Below are 25,083 nucleotides of genomic sequence, written 5' to 3'. Positions count from 1 at the left end.
AAAGAATATACCAAGCATGTTACTTTTGTGGTGGGCAGTTTTTGGTATAGCAAGTAGCATCCAGTACACCAGTGCACAATGTGTAGCCGCATTGGACCTTACAAAATAAGTGATATAAAATGTAGCAGTTACACAGCATATGAATGGAGCAAAGGTCGAAATCCATAAGTAAGTAACATCAGTAAGTTGAAACTTGGTTGTTTCTTGTCAATCTGTAAAAACTCAAGTGTTCATATTAACCAGCTATCATGCCAAAGGCACAAAGTAGTACTATTAGTGCAGAAATAATATTCCTGTATTTATTTAACTTGTTCTTTTCTTTTAGGCATGTACCTAACTTAAAAGAGAAGTTAAAGAATGCATTATCTTTCTGTTGTTTATTTTTGATCTTGCTGTATTTTTCCCTCTCTCAATAGTCATAAGATTATGAATATCTTGGTCTACAAGAAGAATTCTCAAACAAGTATTTCAGTCAGGAAGAAATACCATCGCAAAAGAGGATTTTATTCTATCTTTCTTTTTATTTTTATCATTTTTACAGTTGGAAGATGATGGGAAGCTATTCTATACCCTTGATGATGGTCATACAAGATTTACTGATCTCATCCAGCTAGTGGAATTCTACCAACTTAATAAAGGAGTACTGCCTTGCAAGTTAAAACACTATTGCGCACGAATTGCTCTTTAACCAAAGCATCTGTTGTCTCATCAGAAGGAAAGGAAGATACTGGAATACTTTTTCCCCTAAAGGCAATTTGTATAGTAAGAAGGGACAAAGCATTACATTGTAAAGATTCTATGTTTTAGATGCAAAAAATTTATATTCTATATGGATAAGAACTTTGCATTGTGATTGTCACAGCAAAATTAACTTTATGGTTTTAAAAAAACATTCTTTCCTATGTAATTCTTTAGTGTTCTCTTGGACTTCTTTGCGTTTTTTTTTTCAGCTGAAAATAATTTTAAAAAAGGTAATATTGTGTAACTTCTAGAACAGTATAACTGAAGGGAAGATCTTTGTTCTTAGGTTTAAAATTAACTTTTTGTCTCTTCAAATGTTTCTCATAATTTCTATTCATCACATAGAAGAATAACATTTATTGTGGTGAGGATAAGAAGCTGAACTGCACATTTTATTTGTAAATAAAATGAATAAATATTTTACACTATATTTTTGAATGCTACTTTGAGTATTATCATACAAAAAGTTAAAAAAAATCATTAAAACTACTTACAACTGATCAGTTGCATTGCTCTTACTGTTGTAATATTTTAATGGATTTTTTCTCTAATGACTAGATCTACATCTTTTTACAAAGCTGGAGCGTCACTTGGCTGTGATATGTATAAACATGCATAAAATATCACGTAGTGCATAAGGTGGTTTAGTGTATACCTACAGTCTCTGAGAGAGAATGAGAGTGCTGTTAAGTACTATGGATTGTTGGAGAGGCAATCAACTTCAATTGCCCTCAAAAAATAAAGGTAACATTATAATATTTACAATATTAACAAATATTTACAATATTTACAAATAAAGGTAAATCCAGTGAACTTTACTCTTTGCTGAAAACCTGATGAGAATGTGTTTGCAGTCAGTTCCTAGCTTATTTTATTATTTATCACAGAATAAAACTTTCAATATAGCTACCAGTCTTTAGAGATTGCCAAACACCTAACATCCCAACTAAAAAGAAGCATTACAGTACACGGAGTCAAATTTTGGACCACAGCATTAGAAATCCTTTTAGTATCTGTGTTTTGAAAGAGAGATGACACTGCTGCATCCTTGAACAAAGACTCGAGAATGTGGCTTGGATTGAAAGAGCTGTCCAATAGGTTTGATCTTGTTATGAGGGTTCAGGACCTGGCCCTGGGGATCTTTGCTCGGGGTAAAGACTGGTACTTGGAGATGGGCCATCACACTGAATCCGGCCCCTCCTTCCTGTGCTTGCTTTGGTTCTTTGATGGTGTCACACATGCCAGCTGTTCTGCTCTAGGAGTTGGTGGGGAGAGAAGGTGAAGGAGGCAAGAGACGGAGTAACGTGGACTTGAAGCACAGCAGTGCCTTACGCGTAAGGCAACAAGGTCGTGTAGACGGAAGCATTAGGATAGTGTGGTAACTATAGCCTATGGTTTTGTTATTGTGTGTCTGTGGAAGGCAATCATAATAACATAATACTGTGATACTTAATTTACTGACTTGATCCACACATCACTGACCTTTTCCTCTGGTATGCAAATACAGTTTTTAAAGCTCATTAAAAAAGCAACTCTTCATAACGTGTACCAAAGATGCAACATATGTGGTGCCTGAGCTCATTACATTAGAAATGCCTTGTAAAACTCTTCACAGTCTAATAAATTTAACTCTTAAACCTCAAATATAATTTCAAATTGTAATTAGAAAAACATAGTTTTAATTAAAACCTCTTCCGATTTAACTTAACAATGTGATTACCTCTCAGGCCTAGTATTATTTCAGAGATTGGTATAGAATAAGGAGAAATGTTCTCTGCAACCATATTTTTTTGATCATCTGACAAATTAAATGAGTTGTCTACTGTAGTCCACTTCTACTTGGACACGTGAAAGTTTTGCCATAATTTTTATTTGTATTTATGTGTTTGCTAGCACGTTCGGTAGAGAAGCTAACTGCTTGGTGAGTGAGTATCTGTCACCTTTGGGTTTATCAGAAAAGAAAACAGAATATGGGGATTATGCCGTGTGGTGGAGAGACATCAACCATCAAGAATCTCGCCTGCTTTTTCAGGGGTTTTTCACAAGTGAAATTGAAAAGAAAAAAAAAAAACCACAACAAAAAAACCCTGCAAACAAAAAACCAACATGAAAAAAACCCAAGTAAAAGGAAGTATTGCTTAATGAGCATGGGTTTTGGACATTTGAAAGTTTAAGTGGCAAGTATTCAAAGCATTCTAACTCTGTAAAGTGTTGTCTCCTGCATTTTGACAGCTCTCTTAATTAAAATCTAAACTGAGAATACAAAAATACAAAATCTTATCTGCATACCTTTCCTGAGCTGTATGGTTGGTTGTCACTATGCCATAAAAGCAAAATAGTAAAGCTAATAAAATCTAGTTTGGTATTTAAATGAATTAAGAGGCTACCTCCTTGTTTAAATATTACTGAAGGAAGCAGCGTGAAGGAGGTAGTCTTAATTTGGAAAAACAAAGCCAAAAACAAAGAACACACTCCTCCAAAACAAAACTCTCTGATATCCCAGACTACTTTAAAACATGGTACAGGTGGTTGATATATGTCTTGCAAGATCCTTGCTAGCAACCAGTATTTCTTGTCAGAAAAATGGCAAGGTCCTTTATGATACCACCATAAAGTTGTTTGAGGGTGTAGGCAATGCTGTTTAAACAGAATTTCAGTGTGTTAACTGTGGCTTCTAATTAGGAATACTACACTTCTCTAGTGCCCACCTTCACAAAGAAAATTGGCTAATCAGGAGTTGTTAACAGCTCAGGGAGAAATCGGTACTATTTTGGGCAAACCAGTCTATCTGTCTCCAACGGTTTGCTTCTCTACAAAATGCGGACAATTTTATGTCTACCTCACAGAGGATTTAACAACTGATTTGCAAAAAAAAGTTATAATTGCAATTGGTAATTTTTGCAGAGGTTTATTTTTTAATACATTAGAAAGCAGTGTGTTTTAACCTTTACTTTGGGGAGGTCAGAATCTAGTCTTAAACTTCTTGTGTAAAATCAGTGTCAAAGCACCTAGGTTTGAAGCATGATATTTGAAAAACGGTTCATATTTTCATCAGATTTACAATGTTGGTACTTCTGTGAGTTATCTGTGTAGTGCAGCACAGTGCTAGGAAGAGAGAATGAAGCTTGCCATGCAGAGGTACCAGAAGCAGTGGAACTGTACAAGCCCAGCTTTCTATCTGGGGTAATTAGCCCTGCAGGGGTATGCTCTGCAAGATGTGAGCTAGTTCAGAGATTGCTCTGAAGCGCAGCATTGTATTTGTTGGCATGCCCTTTGTGCCTTAGTTTCCAATCTTAAAATCTTTTTGGCTCGGAGGAGATTAAAAGTTAATTCACTGGTGTTTCATAATGCATATACATACACGGTTAGAATTAAGGTTGCATGGGCAGCATTAAATGACATTTTTTAACTTCTGAGTGTTTTTACTTAACAATCTTATTAAGTCACTTAATGAATTTTTTGACATGTAGCAAGTCTCCAGTTCATCAAACTAAATGTTTTGAAAGAGAGCTTTAACCCGTTAAATAAAAGAGGATTACGTATGTAACTAACTACAAGTGGGATCTTTCAAGGATAATTGAATTTCTGTCAAATGTTGTCTGTTATATCCTGGTTTAAGAATGGTAGCGTTTTGTGCTTCCCTGGGGGTAGAATTATTCTGTAGTGTAAGTGGGTTTGGGGTGTCTCATTTTAAGACACAAATCAGCTTATTTCAAGAGAATAGCCTTTTTTTTGTTGTTGTTATGTTCTTTAAAAACTACTCATCTTCATCTAAATAGAAGCCAATTTTAACTGTTTAAATCTATTTAATAGACGTAGCTTGCAAATCGGTCTAGCATTTGTCAGTAATGAATCTTATACATAATTTTTATTACCTTTATTACCTTACTGTAGAAAAATACAGAGCGACTTACAGCATACGTCAGCATTTCTGTTTGGTTAGTAAAATAATTATTTTTATTCCCGTTCTGATATTTCAAACTACTGTTCCTTAGCACTGTAATGCATTCTGTTTCTAATTTCAACTTTGTAGCTGAAGCTTTCACTGAAATCATCGAAGATGGGACATACCCCATTACTTGAATATACTTGCAAGCTTTCAGAGGTTAAACACTTATGGTCTATGCATAATCAATGTGTATGGTAGTGCAATTAATGTTAACTTTAATGAAATGCATGAATATTTAAAACTTAATGAATCTAGCTTTACAGTGCGTTTTACAGCCTGGTTCACATATGTGAACAGTATTGACTGTTGGCCTCTGGATGTCAGCAGCGTATCACGAAATTCCTGTAATCAGCTGCTGTTTTCCTGCTTCCTCCCAGAAATATCTGTGACTTGTGGTCTCCGCACACCTCCAGAACACCCAGTGCTTTTTCCTCTTATAAATTATTCACTTACTCTGTACCAATTAGTTCTACCAGTTGCTAGGTTTGTTATCAAGTTAAGCTTCAAGACAAGAACCTGAACTCAATGAGTGATTAAAAATTTATTAGCAGGGATGATTAAATATGCAGATAGTCTGTGAAGCTTGTTCTTGAAACCATTATATTACCTTTTTAATACTAATGATTTGTATAATTAATTTTAAAAAAGCCTGAAAGTCTTTTAAAAAAAATCAGAGTAGGACATAAAAGGGAAGAGATTAAATGCAGAGGAGGCAGTGAACCTGAGTATTAAAACAGCTCATTCACATGTATAGGCAATAAAGCGATCTCCTTACAGGAATAGTTGTGGTTTTTTTCCCCCCTCTGCTAAGTTGATTATTTTATTAATCTTTTAAGCAATTTGGGAAAACTCTATCCACTAGTGAGTCGTATTTTTGAAACAGAACTTTATGTGATTAACGCTGATAATACAGACAATTCCCCTAAACTTTACGGTTAAAAACTAAACCGTATCAAGATGTGGTGTCAACGACATTTAAGCATATGCTGGATTTTAGGTGTGCAAGTAACACCAGGGTTTCTGCAGGAGCTGCTCGGGTACATTAATGTCACCAGGGAACTGCTGGCCAGCGTGGCAAATGCCAGGCAGAGTTTCCAAAAGAGGGGCTGACCCCCGCGCCAGCTTTTGGGGGTGGTGAGCAGAGCCTGTGTCCTCACAACTGTGCCCAAGGCTCCAGTTGAGCACACTTGGCCTGGGGAAAAACAACCAAGGGGTGAGCAGGAGCAGCCTGGTGCTGATGAACCTGCAGGGCCAGCTCTGGAGGAGATGGCCCCTCCTCCCCTCAACAAATAAATGAGTAGATAGAGCGGGGAGGTGGCCCTGGCTGCTTGCTCTCTCCGTGAGAGCAGTGAACCCTCACAGCAGCGTAGGAGCTGCCTAGAGAGCAAAGGCAGTGGGCACCAGCTGTGGCACGGAGGGAGCCCTGGTGCAGTGCTACTGAAGACCATGGCCAATGGCCCCAGGCACCCTATGGCAGTGAGCTGCTGTAGACAAGGCTCAGAGGAAGGTGAGGGCCTGCCCCAGCTTCTCCTGCAGACCCTGTGCAGAGGGGTGTGAGCAGCCCAAGAGCTGCTCCTGTGCCCTTTACCTCCTGGAAAGGGAGGAGTCACCCCTCAGGTGAGGCCGATGAGCCCCACCAGCTGGAGATTGTCAGAGGTAATGAGTTGCCCTTAATAAAGATAGGTGCTCTGGGTTTGACTAGTAGGTGTGTGCTTGGAGGGGGTATGGTAGGTATCTAATTGAGGTCTGTATGAACAGTCAGTGTCCATGTTTATTTTTTAATGATTGAGGGCTCAAGGTAGGGAAGGGGAAGCAGAAGCACGAGGGGAGGTTGTCATGTACCTGTGTGTTGTGTCCTGTCGTGTCCCCCCCTTTTTTTTTTCCTGTTCTGTTTATGAGTTTCAAATACTAAGCTCTATGCAGCGTTCTTTAGGCTTCAGTTATGTGAAGTGCAGTGTGTGTTTGTGGCCCTGGCTATAGTAGGTAGCAGAACTGGAGCAAGCAGCCTTGTCTAGAGCGAGATCCAAGGAAGGTATTTGTATTGCTATCACTACTGAATTTCTGTCACTAGAATCTTGCTGTGGAGGTTAAGTCTAAGTAAAAATGGTTGTTCTTTATACAAAATAGTAGGTGTGCTTCTTTGATGGTGTGAAATTAGACTGTGGCCTAGGAACTTCCTTAGCAGAGCGTAGCCCTGGGAGGTGCATTGACTCAGATGTACAACTTTCCTTTCTTGCTTTCTTCTTGCTCTGAGCTAAGTCAAAACACCACTCTTCATAAATGTTTTTCAGTTTCCCCTTCTATTATGCTAGCTACCTATTTGAGGAAAGAGAAGGAGCAGAGGAAGGAACGCTAACTAGGGTAAGCAAGTTGGTAGAAAAAGTTGAGAGGACATTGAATAAGGCATTTCCTGCTTTTCTGGCTGAAGCTGAACAAAAGAACGAGTCCTTAGTTTTGTATTGCTGAATATGGGGTGTGCTCCCAAGTGGGATCATAAGTTTAGACTGATTTTTAACATCAGTGAAAACTTTTTAATGTGAAGAAAAATCCTTAAACTGAGGGAAAGGAAATACATAATTTCAAATCTTTTTACAATGCAAGAGAGGATGCAGGTGGGAGGAAAAGAATGCATGAAGTTCTCACGGGTTGAGATATTCTGTAGTTTGTTGTGGTATTTTTTTAACCAAAAAACTTATTGTGTTAAATTGTGCAGAACTCTGCAATTGCCGAATCTACAGCCTATGTTAAATGTTTAAGTTTTGGGAAATAACTCATGGAAAAATCTCTTCTAATGATGGATGTGAGGTCAGCTATTCAGACTAAAATACTTTCTCCCCAGTTACATGGTATAGGGCTGTGGTGCTCAGACCATATGCATAGTTAGTTATTTTTAGGCATTTAAGGAGAATGTAAAGGAGGTGATATGTGTAGGAGGGTGGAAGGGTAAGGAAAGAATTTTAAAAGAGATACTAACACTTGGAACAACAATAGATATGCTGTTGGAGTGATTTTTCCTAACCTGTACACATCACATCTGAAGGGGTTTGCTTCTGTACTGGACAATTAACAAAGTATTCATTTCTGAAATGATGCATGTGCTTGTCTGTATGCTGTACATAATGCTATGGATTTCAGTATGCTTAAGATAATGTGTGTAAGTGTTGGCAGGATCAGAGTCAAAGACGTCAAAAATAACTTGGAGGGCTTGTGGAAATTCACAAAGTGTAATAAGGTGATACTTCAATTGGTGCTGAAGTGGAAATTGTAGCTGATATTATATTTAATGATGGACTGTGGTCACTGGGTTCACTGTGACTGAAAAATATCCATCTCTATTCTTGCGGTAAATGAAGAACAGTACATAAAGTTGAACTAAAAATTAGGAATGTTTTTCCTCTTTAATACTTGCATGTTGATAAACCTATTTGCACTTATTATCTCGTATTGTGTATTTAAGAAAAAACACACAATAAACCTAAATAAAAAAAAAAAAAACAAAAAACAAAGCCTTCTTTACAAGCAAGGATTTGAAGTAGAAATTTATATTTGAAGTGGCCTTGGCTTTGTGCAAGTGTAAGATGTAGGATACGTTTCAAGAAAAAGTTCCTCATTCCTCATCACTATAGTGTTAGGAACTAAAAAAACATTATTGGGATGGTCTAATTGCTTCTATTTCTCTGCTAGAAATAAAACTAACAGTAACTCAGAGTATCAGCAATATAGGTGGCCTTTTAAAAGGGCCTCTCCATAGCAAAGAAATACAGCTGAGTTGTATTACCCCTTTTTTTAAGATAATGGGGATTTGCAACAAACTAATTCTAGGTTGTTCCGTGATGAAGTGAAATGCTGCTTTGTCTTCAGGAATGTGTGTTCCACTTCTGCTCCTACTTCCACTTGAAATAAGGCCATATCACTCAGCATGAATTTAGAGACACAGGGAAGAATGAACATGCTTTTGTCATTATGTTGACCCAAGGAGCTGCAAGAACACTAACTATTGACATTCAGCTTTCAACTTTTCTTTCCCTCTGTATATAATTCTTTCTAGATTGTCTTTTTATTACTTGCAGAAACTTGTTTCTTTCTCTTTGAAATATTTTGTCAGTTACTTATCTTCCCAGGATTTATTCTTTAAAAAAGAGGAAATACCTTTGCTATATGAAGAGTATTGTTGGTTTGCAGTTCTTTTAACAATTTTTTTGATGTAATCTGGAAGAAGTGTTGGTTCTGTATCTACAGTTGATGAACCTAGTGCTGAAAGCATAATACTGCATGTATTAGTGCACATGTACTGTTCAGGATGCTTTCAAAGTCATAACAGTAGGAGAAAAATGTATTTGACGTTACGCAGACTCTTCATAAACAAATGTGGTGGTGGAGGAATTCTGCTATATTAGGTTGTACAGACAAAGAAATGAACATCCTTATAGTGGAGTGGTTTGACATATAGCATATCAGACTGGCTGCGGGTAGCTCAAGAGAAGAAAAATGAAACAAATGAAGAGGTCCTGAAGAAGAGAACTCTGATGATGAAGAGGTTGGAGGAAATGAGCTCCAAGTAAAAGCTAGAGAACTGTGGCAGTTTAGCTAAGTAGTCTGTGGCAGCTTCAACCCTGAAAAACACAAAAAAGTGGAAGAGTGAATGACAAGAGGAAATGGAAAGGAAGAAGTTAGAGAAGAACAACTGCTTCAGTTGCTTGGGGTGAGGGAGAAGTCTTAATCTGTTTGACTGGTGATTATGAGGCATCTTTGCAGGGATGTGCATGGACTTAAAAATTGTCACCAAGTCTGTCAGTCACCTGTGGAATCTCATGGAGCAATTCTGAGCTAGTGAAACACCAGTATTTTTACTGAATAACTCTGAGCTTGTCGCTCAGTAGCCTGATGTTGCAGGGGAAGTTTTGTTCTGAGGGGTGTCTGTGTTTGTTTTCTGAATCTCATCTTCTTATGCTCTGCCTAACAGAAACAACAGCATAAACTGGAGACAGGTGGAGAGATGGTGAGACAGAAAGTGAGGTAGATGTGTTGTGTATGTGTTGCAATTATGGGGCTTGACCAAAGATGGAGAGACTGGTCAGAAGTCTTATTTCTATTTAGTAATGCGGCACCACTTGCTGGTGGTATGTAGTTGTAACTAAAATGCAGTTGTCTTGTGACTTTTTTCTGGCTTAGGTTTCTTATGCTGGAGATATGGATCTATACTTGTTAACAGTTAGCTATAACAATCGTTATGTGAAAGTTTCATTGGAAGCTGCCTGACTTTGAAATGCTGAAGTAGTTGAATGCACTGTAAAGTTTTAAAGTAAACTTTGCTGTGGTATCTCTGCTACAGAGTAGTGTAGACTTTTTTTTTTAAAAAAAAAAAAAGAAGAGAAAGGTGGAAACCAGATATGTAAGCATGTTAACTTTTTATTAAAAGAAATCATTCCAGGAGACCTCATTAAGCCAGGACGATATTCTAAAAGTGAATATACATGTTGACAGCTATACCCATAAATTTGAAAACTGCAAACATGTTCAGCATAAAAGCCATTTTAGAAAAAAGCTGTTGCTCTGCCCTTGTACTAATTTAAGAATTGTTCTTTCATTCTGATTTTTATAGTTTCTTTTCACATATATAACTGGGACAGTTTAAAAAGTACTTTAAAGAATCTTTCATGATGTCACAAACTTCATAATGCAGGTGATTATTTTTAAAAATACACACATTACATAATGACTCAAAGTGTCAAATACGCTCAATAATGCCATTCTTTTCCCTTTTGAAGAAACAAAATGACCTGTCCATAAATTGTACCTCTGTACAATATTCTTGCCAAGAACCAATTTTTCCCAGGAGAAGTGATGTGAGTTTAAGTCTCTTGGCTCCAGCACTAGTCTCGGTGAAGAGGTTCTCTTGTTCTATTCATACTGTATTTGCACACATAATAAAGTCTCAGAGTGAGCATAAGAAGATCTTGGACAATCTCTTCTTTCAGTACCTTTCTGTCAGAGCACATTCAAGGTATGTGCATATTTAAGTTGGTTTCAGTAAAGTAGGGACTTAACATTAACCCAGTTTGGAGAAGTGTAACTGGTACAGAGACTTGAATAGTCTGCCTGTGGATGCAGACTCTGTAGAGGAACGAGAAACAACCAGTCGTGACCTCAGGTTTGTTTTCTTGTCAGTGTGGGAGGAAGGAGGAGGAACGATTCACTTGGTCTGCTCTGTGTGGGTGGAGATAAGATGGTACTCAGAAGCTAGAATAATTTTAAATGAAGATCAGTAATGAGAAATCCCATCACAAAGAGCATGGAAAGATGCCAAAAAGTCATAAGGTGACTGAGAGAAGCTGAGCAAGGGATAAGACCTTGGGTTGGAATGGTTCTTGGGCATTAAGAAACATAAAGTGTGATTTGTTTGGGGTTTTTTGGTGTTGTTTTTGTTTGGTTTTCCCCCCCTTTTTTTTGGGTGCGTGCGCGTCCCTTTTTTTCCCCAATAGGTAGGGATTTTTGTGGCTACTTTTCATACTCAAAATATGTGCATGCAATCTGATTTCTTGTATTTGTGCCATATTTAGCAAATACCTCTAGGTTTTACATGATGATACTTTATATTTGCTTGGGAAAGGGTTGCATTTCGTGCTTAAATGTGTATGTTGCCTTAGCCCTTCTGACAAATGGCCAGTGGTGTGTTGTTTTCCCTATTACTTGAACTGAAATATTTTTCATAGGAAATATATTCCTCTTACTTCCTGTCTGAGTGGTGATGTAATAAAAAAACTGCTGAGAATCATTTTATGAGCTTTGACACTTAAGATAAATTGGTACCTCGCCAATAGAAACAGTATTTATGATGAAGATTTTGATATGGTGACTGAACTTTGTCATAGTATAGTGGTTCAAAACTTTTGATAGGTAGATAGTATGTTTAATTTGATAATAAATGGAAGACCAAGGTAGAACTATGAGGTGAATCCTCAAGGATTCGTGTTAATACATGCATATTAAAAAACTGATAAGATTCCATTTAAGGCGTTGTCTTAACAGCCAAAAAATACAGTTTTGCTACAGAAAGGTTGTCAGGTATGTTGCACTGCAGAACTGAAATCTGCACAGAGTAATGGAGGTTGTAAAATGGAGTTCCCAGACAGAACTGACACAGAATCTTTCTAATGAAATTAATTGCTGACATAGTTGTGCTGTTTCTGGCCTCTTCCATTCTAAGTGAACGTAAGCTCCTCAAACAGGCTTTTTATTAGTGAATATTAGTGGAAACCATCTGGTATGGGAAAATCTGTTCGTGCAAAGTAGTTCTTAATTTCTAGTTAGTGATCTTAAACAGATTTTCATCTCTCTGAAAATATATGTGTACGTTATTTGTGAGTCGTGGGAAGAGGAGTAAATTTCTTATCGGAATGAAGTGTGTCAGCAGCAGTTCTCTGTTGGTTCCAGGGCATTACTGCTTCCGGTGTATTAAATTAGATTCCTGACTTGGTTTTATGTTTTGTAACACGTTCTAGTATCTCTGGCATAAGCAGGGGCAGGGAAACAACCCCCAATATGAGTGTATAAAAATGTTTTTTTTTGCTGATTAATAATTTAAAAAAAACAACCCACCATTTCCATCCAAACCAAAGGATTCATGTATGCATGGGAGATACTTCGCGTAGTAGAAACCCAAGAAAAAGTGAAGCTTCAAGGAGTAGTGGCTCTGGCACATTCTCTACGATTGACTCTTCCAAAATCATGTAATGATTACACCATGGACATCCAATAGGAAATCTTGCCTGTAACTTTTCAAGGTTTTTGAACTTGGGATAGAGCTAGGGAAGGACAACTAACAGTTTAGGAAAAACGGTTGTGGTAGAGAAAGGACTAGAGGGATGCCATGTGAGGATAGACAACACTGGCACTGAAGAAGAGAAAGAAAACAGCATAGACTACAGCGAGTAACATGTTAGTCTGACACAAACACTTCTATGTTGCCCAGTGTTTGTGCTGGAAAAAACATCTTTAGAAGGAAGAATGATAAAGGCTCATTATATCAAGCTGCTGAATGTGTAATAAATATAGTGACTAAAATTCTTACTTTTGTAAGACTTTTAGTTTTCCTCTGTTGACTGAACAAGATAAGAGTTTTCTGCAGAGGTAATAAAGAGCAAAAGTACATGAAACTGTGGAAAAGTGTACCAAAGAACTAGGTGCTTGACATTGAGGGCGTCTTCCACTTCGTAATTGAGATATCTGCCAATTTACTCAGTGTTGATCCTGGTGATAGAAGGAAAAGAATCATGCTGGTGTGATACACTGGGGTCAGATAAGGAGGTGTGGTTTTGGTTGTTTGCTTTCCATCGAATATTAGCTAAACTGTTTTTAAGGTGGCAGACTCAAAATAATTGCATAGAACTTGTTCAAGTGTTATACTGCTGGTACCCAATGTACCGTGTACCTACTAACACTATACCAAATATATCAATGTGCTATTAGTATATTTAATGGCATTCAGTTGTCACTATTATTGCATACAGACTTTTTAATTATTTTTTTTAATAATGCAGAACACTGCTATGGGTAAGCAGTCACATTCTGGCTTTATGGCAGGTAAAAGAGTTATCAGTCAAATAAGTAAACAGTGATATTTATGTCTGTGCTAACAGATTTTAAAATGATGAATTATACCTATAAGAATACCTCTTCATTTAATGGTGTTCTTTGTTGGTGGGGTTTTTTTTTTGCACAACACAAGCTGCTCTTGTATTGGAGAAGAAAATAGATGGAGCTGGGCAACTGAGCAAATATGACCATATGGCAGCATATCCTTCCAGATTCTGCTGTGGCAGCAATAGCAGTAAGACTGCCATGATATAAAATAGCTTCTCTATCTAGGCCTTTTTCTTAAGGATAGTTTAACAAAACATAAACCTTGCAGTATTAATTTCAGTCTAGCCAAAAATTACCTACGTGTGTATGATTCCTTGTTAAACCACCTTTTCCAGTCAGTTTACTTTCATTCTTCAGTTCCCGAATACTTTGGCTGATAACTGGAGGTGTGGGCCCATGCAGATTAGTTGAAGGCTATAATTTCCTTTGGGTCAACAAATAATTTTGATGTATCCTCTCTCCTGTGAAACCTTCTGCCCCAGATTCCTGCACCTGGAAATCTGCTAATGATCACTGGAGGTGGAAAGGCAGGCTGACTGGCTCTGTATGAGAGATGGAGAAAGCAGAATGGAGCATTGAAGAAATGAGATTAAACAGTCTGAAAAGACGAGTACCCTTTGCCTCTAGGAACAGCTACTTAAAGAGCATTTCTCTTCCCCTCATCCCCCAAATACTGTGCAGGGTGGGGAAATGCTTGTTGTGATTTTTGGTAGTATTTCCAAATTAATTTAATGGACTGGATATTCTCTTCCTATCAGTGGTCAACGTAAATGCTGGTAGAGGAAAGAGGAGCTATATGGAGGGACCCTCCCTGTTGCACATCCTTCTGCAGCCAGTCTGTCATTAGAGAACTTTCTTACTGTAGGCTGCATCTTATCTGTTCTTAATTAGTCATTACTGGACCAGAAGCTATTTTCAGCTCTGTTTGGTCCCATTTATACTCTTGACTTACACCACCTCTCAGGCAAAGAGTTGCACTTCTCGTGTGGAAGAAGTTCTTTGTGGGTTTTTAAACATGCTGCTTGATATGTTTACCAGATGTTTATAAGTGAGCAGATGACCCGTCATCACCTTTACCTCACTGTTTGTTACTTCACAGATGGGGGTGTAGTTCTCTTTTGCTGGGGAAAGAGACTTGTAGAAGAGTTGAACTCCCTCCCTTCTGGACATTTTCTATATTCCTGATGATTCTTGTGCTTTTCTGAACTCTCTGCTTTCCTTTAATGAGGTTATCAGAGCTGCACTTAGAGTGAAAGATCTGTGTGTATTTGGCTTTACAAAGTCACGTAATGTTTTGAGACTTTTGTTTGTTTCTGTTCTTGTTTTCCTTCTTTACAGTTTTTAATACTCCATTTATTTTTCTGACCTCTGCTGGGCAGTGAACTGACATTTTTGGAGTGGTAGTGTCTAACTTATGGCCAATCGTTGCATGTGTGTGCTTCAGGTTATTCTTTCTCATTACTTTGAATTTAATGACACCTTTTTTATTTTTCTATCTTAAAAAACTTCTAGTTACTGTGAAAGCAGAATGTGGGTATATGTGAGAGAGATGATGTTGTCCTGCCTGGTGTGTTGTCCAGTGTTGTCTGACACAACTTGAATATTTTAGAAGAGAAGACATAAAATTTGGCATTTCAACATTCTGAAAATGTCCAGTGAGGCAGCAAAGATAAGAAGCTGCTGGACAACAAAGAAAAGGGAAATTAAAGAGGATTTCTTGGAGATAGCTGGTTGGGCTGGCTTTCTAAGTGAAGAAAGGTACTGATCCTGAAAAGAAAGGCTGACAAATCTAGGACTCTAAAGAAGAAAGCAAGAATGGCATGAATAAAATGGTATGATATTTGGCTGGGAGGAAAATGGAGCAAGAGATAGCTTGGTTACAGAGAAGTTTGAAAGTAGAAACTTTTTTCTAATTTGGTTCAAAGAATCATTTGTGTACACTTTTACAAATGACCAGTAAATTAAACTTCTGAAAATTGCCATTGGTAACTATTCCAAACTGCCAGTTTGAACGGACTGTGAAGATATCTTTCCATCCACTCCACTTCCCCTGCCACTTTCAGTTAAGATTGGATCCTGATGGATAGCATCATTTTGTCACATTGTGGCACTTTATAAATAACATAATGCAGTGATGTACAGTGCACTGACAATTGCAGTTTTAGTAGCTATTGGGAAAGCTAAAAATGAACATTTTCCATAATCTAGATCATTTACTTTGGCTGTTGGGCTTTCTGCACATCTCCAGTATGTATTCCCATAAGATATTAAAAAAGATGTATATGTTTTTATTATATTGTGTATACACTTTGGTAGGTGTAAAATAAGTTTACATTTTAAATGCATTTGTGCTGCTATCAGAGAAAAGCAAAACAAAATAAATTGATGCCAGGGGAAATGTCAGGCATGCAACACAGATTTGTTAAATAAACATTACTGTGTGGCATTAGCTAATGTTATTACTTTGTTTCCCTAGTGGCTCTTTTTTTGATTATCTGCATTTCTAAAGACTGTGCACATTTCATACACACTAAGAACAGAGAACAAGGATTCTGCTTACATGAAGGGCCTTGCAAAAAAATACAGAATACAGTGACATTTTTTATTTACAGCTCTGCTAAAAACATGCTTACGTTTTTGTTGTGGAAGAGATAATGTGAAGAACTTTAGCTATTGAACTTTTTTGAAACTGTATGGGAACTATATGTAGAAAAACTTAAAAAGCAAAATAGAATCTCAGGGATTTAAATAAGGGTGAAAAGTATATCATGCTTTTCCTGAATATCTTCCAGGGTGGAAACCAAAATAAAAGTCTAACTTGGAATTCGTTTAAAGCAGTAGGCAAAGGATGGCGTAGATACACTCATAAGTGTGGAAGGTGATTTCATAACTTTCACTCAGCCTTTTACGTGTAAATGCTTCTTATTCATAGAACAGGGCTGTCGAAGCCAATATGTAGCGTAGACAATGTTCATACATAGCGTAAATTTGGGGAAATCTTGTGAAGAATTCCATGGGTGGGAAATCCCTCCCTCTGTGGCCAACTCGTATCCAAGAGCAGAGACTGGAGTTACCTGCAGTGCCACTGCATGACTTGTTGAAACAAGCTGGATTTATTAGCAAGGATTCATAGCAATACCAGCTAGGGGTTGGTCTGTTTACATATTTGCTGCACAGTATTAGATTCGATAATGTATGTATATTTATTTGAAGAGTATAAAGCTCATTTTCAGGGTTTGCATAATCAGCATATTTCAAGCAAGTCTGATGCAGAAAAGTGTCTGGGGTAAAAAAGAATATCAAAGCTGAATGTTACCATCTGTTCAATTTATTTCATATACCATATTGCTGCTCTTAGTCCAAGTCCAAATACACTTGTATCCTTACTACAGCTGGTGTGAGCTGGCCTGCCGTTTGCTTGTTGGTAGAGGAGAGGGAAGGCCAAGGCAAGAGGAACTGATCTCAAGCATGGCTGAGACGCATTGACTAGAGTATTTAGATGTGAAAGTTTGCACTGACATTATGTTTCTCAGGAAGACAACTTCATTTGAACTCAAAAGAGTAGGTTGGACACACATATAATTGTCAGTGCTCATTAAATGTAGTGTTTCCTCCCTGTTGAATATTGACTTTGCAACCTCAATGCCATTTCAGTATAATTAGTTGGTTTTGATTATAAAGTAGGGAACAAGAGAAAACTTGTATGTAAGGAACAACATTGACTTCTCTTGGCCAATCTATCTGGTATATCCTACAGTATGAATCTTTACTTCACTTGACTTAATGCAGCAACTTGTGGAAGTGGCAAAAAGTAGTATTTTAGAAGGAGAAAAATATTAATCTCTGTTGATGGACAAGAGTGTAGAACCTGGGTTTCAGGGATTTTTTTTTAATTTATGTTTTTGATGTGTCTGATGAATTCATGGTCTGACTTTCTGTCCCTTCAACTTTCATCTATCAGACTCAGCCTTCTGGCTGCTGTTGCTTTCTCCTTATGGAAAGAGGGCTGACAAGGCATTAGTCTCTCCTTTTATTGACTCTTGGTTTTGATTTTCAGATCATTGTGCTGTTCCCTTCCCTAATATAGTTATATCTTGTATGGGTGAAAACAACAAATGGTCTTCCTGGTTTCCTTTCTAGTGCTTGCCACACCATAGGGATTTCCTGCTGCCAAGAAAACAGTGTGGCTTGTGACTTCTCCAGATCCTGGTATGTTCAGAGCAAACACGCTTTCTGAGGACTTTGACTGCCAAAATATGGCAATGATCATTTCAGTACGTGCAAACTAAATAGAATCTAATCCTTGTAGATTTGCCAGAACAAGTGGAATTTCTACGTAGGTTAGGGCAAATTTCCTTTCCTCACTTTCCCAAATTTCATATTTCTCATGAGAAAGCGTGTTCTCCAAGACTGACGTTGGTTGGTTGTTTCTTTTCTTTTTTTTCCTCCTGTGAGTTAAAAGATATTCAAGCAAGAAATGATAACTCTGGGGGAAAAAATGTAGTTTCAGGAAATTTATGATCTGATGAGGATATAATTTTATGATGGAGAATGAGACATGTTTAACTATGAATGTTCTCTGTCTTTATTGACTATGTTATAGAGTGTATATACGCTGGAGACCTGCTGAAGAGAAACCCTCTCTTCCTGGGGAATGTGGCATGCCTGGATGGACAGCTGTGTCAGAGGTTCATTGTACCTCATACTGAACCTGTATTAGGTTATTTTAAAATGCGAACTTCAGAACGCTCTTGAGCCTGATCCAGCTGAAGATGATAGTTGGTATATCATTTATTAATTTAGGAGCTGGATCAGCTCCTAAATTATCCTTCCTTTGTTGCATAAAACTGAAAAAGAAGTAATTCAGCAAGTTTTGCTGTAGGTATGAAACTAATTGCCACAACTCTAATTTCTAGGCTGGTTTTCAACTCTTTTAAAAAAAGAACCATAAAAATAACCCTTCTTTTTTGTTATTGTTAACCCTATCAATGGATTCTGTCACCTAGTGGTAGGACTCTAATCCCAGCACCCGCCCTTTCCCATAATTTCCCTGAAATCTATCATTTGCAGCATGTGGCAATGCAGAGTCTTAAAAAGTGACATATGTTTATCCTTAAGAAGCAGGTTTTGCTGGGGTTCATGCTTGAGTCCGTTTTTCTTATCTTTCTCAAATGGCCAAAGTTAACTGATTTGAAAGGGCCTCATTTTAAATTACATTCATTCAGTGAAAACAGAAATTAACACTTAGAGACATCTATATGCTAATGATTGTAGCTCAGGGAATACCCTTCTAACCTTTTCAAAAGGAGTTGGTAAAAAGCCATTTCACTTGAAAGCAACTAAGTAAAAATGGTAGATTAATTAAATACAATAAAATTTCCCTAAAATCTTTATCCCATTTATCACTTATCATTATTTTTCCTTTCACATATTGTACCTTAGCTCCAAACGGAATGTTCCAGGATGCATTTATTAAAACTGTTTTTCTGATGACATCTATTAGATGCTGAAAAACAGAGGTTAATAATGTCCTGAGTTTTAGGGATGGCATGCAAACAGAGGTGAAAAAGCAGCTTCATCTATCACAGTATGTAAGATATCAAGTGTGTGAATTTTGGCAAAAGGGTCAAAAATGTGCAGGGGAAAGATTTCCTATAGCCCTTCCAGATGCTAAGCAATGAACTGAACAAGAAGATCAGAAGCTTTCAGACCTTTTTAAGTGCTGTGTATCTGCATCCATTAGAGTTTACTGTAAATGCAAAATATGACTATTGCTACTTATAGGCATATTTATTGTAGGCGCGGTCTGTATTCTTGACTGTGTTTGTAGGAGGTTGGAATTCCTGAGGAGGAGAAACTGCCAATTCCACGTATTAAGGTGCTTGTGCGCATTGGTATTCTACCTCGTGGTACCTGTGTTACTGCCTTATGTGTAACCTTTCTTAGATAAGATCACTGCTGTGTATAGAGGACTTGCTGGTCCTTGAATCTTTTGTTCCTGTTTGGAAGAAAAAGAAAAGCTTGTGGAAACAGTTGCCTTGTTCTTACACTGACTACTATTCATGTTGTGGTTGTTCTTAGAGGAACAATTTCTAAGCAAAAGGTCTAAAACACTAATGCCTGAAGCTTCTTTGAAGCTACCCCTCTGATTAGTCTTGTAGATCCTGATATGAAGTCAAACTAGGGTCAAATAAAGTATTAAGCCCTGGAGTACGATGTGTCTGCCCTAGGCTAGAAGCAATTTGCAACTCATACTTGGTTTAAATTTAATAGAAGTAAAAGTCCTATTGAAACAAAATGTGGCAATTATCGCATTTGAAATTCCAATGCAGGAGAGATTGGAGGAAGGTCACAGATCTGTACTTGGTTTACTGATGAAAAACTGCAAAAGTGATGGGAAGATCCAAAAGGATCATAAGCTTTAGTAATACTTGCTTCAGCATGTGTTACAGAGCAACTTCCTTTCCACCAGGCAGAAGAGAAGCCTAGAAACCTTCCCGGTTGGCTGAGTCCTAAGGAGGCAGGCATAAAAGACTGTGGTGAGCTCTGCCTCAAGAGAGGGAGAATCAAATGTACTGGGCAACCAGACAAGAGAAGATAGGTGGTGACGGTCCCTGAGCAGAGAGGAACACTTGTGACTTGAGGATTGGAGGGTGAGATTTTTCTGCAGGAATTGAGGGAGAAAGCTAAAAGACTAGGTGATAGCTACCTCCTACACAGCAAAGGAAGAGAGGCTGGGAATCTTTTGACGAAGAGCTGCTAACAGGTAATATATGATTAAAAAGGAATAACTGTGCCTTGAAGACACACCAGAAGAGTATGTGGGGTGTGAGAAAATGGCTTTTGCAGGATTTATTAGCAGCTCAACTGTACCCTAGGTTTTTTAGTGTTATCAGAAAAGTAATGATCTACACTGCTGTGTTTTTGTCCCCTGGACTGCAGAAAGACAGTCTTTAAGCAGCCATTGCTTAATGCCACAAAAAAGCTAACATGACCTGGGATCAGAGCAGTTACACACAACAGGATCTTTGTTTTCTCCTGTTCTGAGCAGGAGCTGTTCCCTCTGCTCTTATGGCTTCAAGTTTTCCCTGGGTTTTAATCAAAATGGTGTCTCTTTCAAAATCCTTCAGAAGGGGGAAATCATCCCATTTGAGCTGGCAGCTTGCAGCATGTGTGTGTAATAAGACACATATTTACAATGCTAAAATGTCTCTCGGTCTGTTCTTTCTCCCCCTCAACCCCCAAAGACAAGACAACTGTTAAAAATTGCAGTTCTTTACCTAATCAATTTTGGAAGCAGCACGTATTTCTTCCTGGCAGACACTGAACTGCTTTTCTGCACTGCTTCGGCTCCAGATAAAACGTGATAGTTCAATTCATTTTCTTAGTTAATGCGAGATGGTGTCCTTTTTTGGACAGCTGGTACTCTAGGTTCTAGGTTGGTCTAGCTAAATAAAAGCCCTGCTGTCTTGGCTGTTATATGGGGCACTCCAGAACTGTTAGAGCTGGAGAGGCAAAGCTTTGTCCTTGTTCTCTTACACTTCTCACATCAGTGTGCTGGGCACAGCAGGGAACTGTAACATACTCTGCTGCTGGGCTGCAGTCTGAGACTGGCTACAGGCTTTCGGCACTCCGCTTGCAAAAGCGGGACTGAGAAACTGAACATCTGTAACCTACACTGTTTGGTATGTTATAAAGCAATAACAAAATGCTTGTAGAGTCCATGACTAAACACTAGCCACAAGTTTGGAGATCAGCATACTTTTATAATCGTTGCACTGATATTTTTTTTTTGTCATGATGGTTAATATTTTCAGTACTCTTTGTATGTTTGTGATTTGTCATGCTCCTTAAATTATAAGCTCTGAGTGCTAAACCGTGTACCACAGTTTGGATGTTGCGATTGCAGTACTTGTGCAAAAGTATGGAATAGAAAAAAATATAAATTATAAGCAATGGAAAATGAATTATTTTCAATGCACTGTGCTTTTAGTTAACACAATTGTAGTTTAACCACTGTTTCCTGTGGCTCTAAATGAGGGCTACCATGTGGTTCTACTGTTGGACCAACAACACTTCGTAGTAAAGGGTATGTGGCTCCCAGGGTGGTGAGTCAGTGTGTGTGCGTGACCACTATGAATTAAAAAAAAAAAAAAAAAAAACAACGAAAAAAAACCCCCAAACAAACAAAAAAAAAACCCAAACACCAAAACAAAACAAACAAAAAAACCCCACAAAAAACCTCTCTCAAAACTCCACAAGCAGAGCAAAACAAACCTCAAACCACAAACAAAACTCATTCATTGATTCTGTGAGGAAGAGTGACAAAGTTCATAAAAATATTGCAGAGAGGAAAAAAAAATACTTTCAGCAGAGAGAGCAAATAAAAACTGTTGCTTTCACTGTGCAACATGAAATGATATCTGTTCCCTACACCATGTTGGTTGGATTCTGCACATCCGTACACCCATCATCTTGCTTCCCGTAGAGGCAAATGCTATGCTTTGGGTGTGCTATCAGACTAGAACTTGGTCCTCAGTTTGCATGCTTTTTGATAGTACATTGTATGATTTCTATAAAGAGCTAAGAATATTTTGTTTGTGTAGGCACGTACATCAGGTTTTCTGTTTATTTTAAGAAGAAAAACTTGTTTAAATCTTGTGGGCTACATGCTACTTTTCATAGAATCACAGAATGGTTCAGGTTAGAAGGGACCTTAAAGATCATCTAGTTCCAACCTTGCTGCCATGGGCAGGGACACCTCCCACTAGACCAGGCTGCTGAAAGGCCCATCCAACCTTGTCTTGAACCCTTCCAGGGATGGGAATTAATTAATTTAATTACTGTACAGTTAGTGGATATATGCTTAATTAGCAAAGCATTGATATGAGTATGCTTGCTATTCTTTGTTTCTGGACTTACCTGTGTACGTTTAATTTTTTTTAAATTACTTTTATTTACTTGTTTATTTCCACTTCTTTATTCTGCTAAAACAACCAAATTAAAATTGGATTTTTTGGAGACACTTTACTGCAGTGACACTTGGTATCTTCATAAAATCCAAGTGTTGCTAGTAGTTTATGCTCATGAACAACTTAGTTAAATGGGAGCTTACTGTTGGCTGAGAACCACTGACTCTTCTGCTGGGAAAGGAGTACAAAAGCAGAGCAATCAGAGCATGTGGGATAGAAGGCTCTATGGTACTTTGATCTAAGATCCAAGGGATGCATTTTTGCAGCTCAGTTATGATTTGGAGAGGGACGTGATATCCTGATAGAAGTCCTTGGTGGGGCTGAGCAGAGTTCCTTGCACGGTGGTAGCAGGAAGTCAGCAAGCTGATGGAAGTCAGGAGCATCCAGAGTTGCTTTTAGGGTTCAGAGGCTTGAATTGTCTCCTGCCCCAGGGCGTGAGTGCTGTGGGACTGGTGTTGTGAAGCTTTGAGTTCCTTGGAGGTGGTGGGGGTGGGTGACTGACTGTACCTCCATATACCCTGAGGAGGTTCCCCCTATCTGTCAGTAAACGTAGTCCAGATTCACGGTCATCGCTGTGCTAGACTGGGTCGCTGTCTCGGAGGTGTCACACATTGCTTGTCTTCAGCCTGTGGTTTATAAAAGCAAACCCACATGTAAATCCCTCTGGCACTGTAATAAAGCTGGATTTGAAGGAGTTCAGCAAGCTAAAGTAGATCCTGCACGTTGAGCAGGTATAGATTTAAAGCAACGGAAAAACCTGACAGGGAATTTTGAAAATCCTTTTTGCTGAATGTATCGGTAAACCAATTGTTTCATTTGCTATGGCATGAAAATTTTGTTAACTGAGGTAGTTATCAATCTTTTGAAGGTTGTACTCCCTACAGCAAGATCAAACTTTATGTTAATGAAGATATTTTTAAATGGATAGCTATATTATAGTTAGCAATTGTCATGGTTACAACAACAGAAAGAAAAAGCCTATCAGAAACTTTCTGGGTGAAGACAACGGTGTGAAACTTCAACCACTTAGCAGTTTATTATAAAACTAAAGCGTGCCTCTCTTAATGAAGTCTTATTTTCAGTTGTTGATACTCTGCTTTACTTTACTTGTGCAGGTTGTGGCATAGACCTCTAAATCTAGAGCACATATAGAATATAGCTTGATAGGGAGAAAAATATTCTGTGGTGGCTTGTTGTAATTATCAGCTGAAGTTATTAGTTTTTAACAAGATTATCGATTTAATTGGAACGCTATTTTTCAGGCTTATTTGAAAGTTGTCAGTAGAATAAGATCGTATCATATCTGTCTGTGTCACTGGCACTATCTGGAAAAAAGTCTTCAAGGTACCCCACCTTTCCCTTTTATCTTTTTGGAACAGTATTCAAACTGGTACTTCAGTTGTAATGTTGTGAATTTGATCTGTCTTGGTAGTTAAGCTATTGAAAAACATACTAATAGCCCCTTTCCAATGCAGTACCTAAGAACTTGTGCATCCTTTTGTAAATGAAGTGTTAATTGCCATGTGATAGATTCTTTCATTACCTGAACTAATGTAGATATGCATAAGAAAATTTAACAGTAATGTTTAACAGTATATAATAATAGTGCAAGTTTCACTAGCATCAGGTTTCACCTGCATCCAGAAGAAGCAAAAAAGATGTATGGGCTTTTTGGTGTGGTGGAGTTTGGTTGGTTTTTGGTTTTGTATTCTCTCAGATCTCTGAGATTCTGATTGATGTTGGAAGTAAATTCCCTGCTTTAATATGTGTTTGGTTTTTATTCCTCTATGAAACTTAATGTAGAATTTTCCATTGTAAATGCTCCTGTATTTTTTTTTAAAAAATGTTTCTCCATAAACCCACATTTTTGTAGTCAGTACAAGTAGTCTTCTGATACTGCTAAGCAAGTTTAAGAATCAATTTTTTTCTCTGCATCCTGGTTAAAGAAACATCCTTGTTAAATTATATGTAATTTCAGCTGATTCACTTGAAAAAAAAAAAAAAACCCACCCAGTTTTTTCTCTTTCCTGTCTCATTGTACGTAAAACTATAAAATCCAAGGAGCTTCTTACTATAAGCTAGTCATTTAGAATATTAGTAGAGTGGAAAGTGGCTTGGATGGAGGGTGATGTGTGTAAGACCCAAGACCAAAACAAGGAGAGGAAAAAGGTTTTCCTGCATGCATAAGCAACGCATGTACGTTACATAAAGTAAGCGCAGGATGATGTGAGTCTAACATTAATGGACTCCTGGAATAAATATATTGCCTAATTAAGTTCATGTCTACTCTGTCCTTGCTGATAGAGATTTATTTGTCTTTGCACTAGGTTTTAGGTATTCTGTTGCTATAATAAGAGCCATGTAAGGACAAGGAGAAACCCTCTCAGGAGGGAAGAAGGACACAAGGCCAGCTTTGAAGGTTTGGGTCTCCCATGCTGTAACCAGGCACAGAGCCAAACATCCAACTGATATCCGGTGTATCACGTGTAAGGGTGACAGTGGGTTTGTAATCCAACCACAACAACATTAGTTAATGACATACTAAATTAGAGCAATCTGTAATTTTAATAAGTGTCTTATGGAAATAGATCCTTTGGTGAAGTTCAAGGGATTTAGTGTTTTCATGCAGGAGAATGTGATGAATTTCTTAAGAAAAGATAAGCACGAGCATGCCCAGGGTTTTGATTTTTACGTGTGCTTTATGTGGTTGTGTGATTCTATGGATATTTGCACTAGCTTTGTGTCACTCCATATCATGGACAGTTGGACCTTGAGGCT

The 25,083-nt window shown here is 37.9% G+C and overlaps 1 protein-coding gene across 1 annotated transcript in view; it reads left to right on the top strand.

Annotated features, from left to right (window-relative positions):
* GRB14 (growth factor receptor bound protein 14) overlaps nucleotides 1-4,520 on the top strand; it is a 69,753-nt gene extending 65,233 nt beyond the window's left edge. The window contains exon 14 of the mRNA XM_054209196.1: nucleotides 542-4,520. Coding sequence (XP_054065171.1) covers nucleotides 542-688 — 147 coding nt within the window. The 3' untranslated portion in view covers nucleotides 689-4,520. The remainder of the gene's footprint in view (nucleotides 1-541) is intronic.
* Nucleotides 4,521-25,083: the final 20,563 nt, after the last annotated feature.

This window comes from Rissa tridactyla, chromosome 7 (assembly GCF_028500815.1).
Source record: "Rissa tridactyla isolate bRisTri1 chromosome 7, bRisTri1.patW.cur.20221130, whole genome shotgun sequence".
Lineage (NCBI taxonomy): Eukaryota > Metazoa > Chordata > Aves > Charadriiformes > Laridae > Rissa > Rissa tridactyla.
This window is presented reverse-complemented; position numbering and strand designations above follow the sequence as displayed.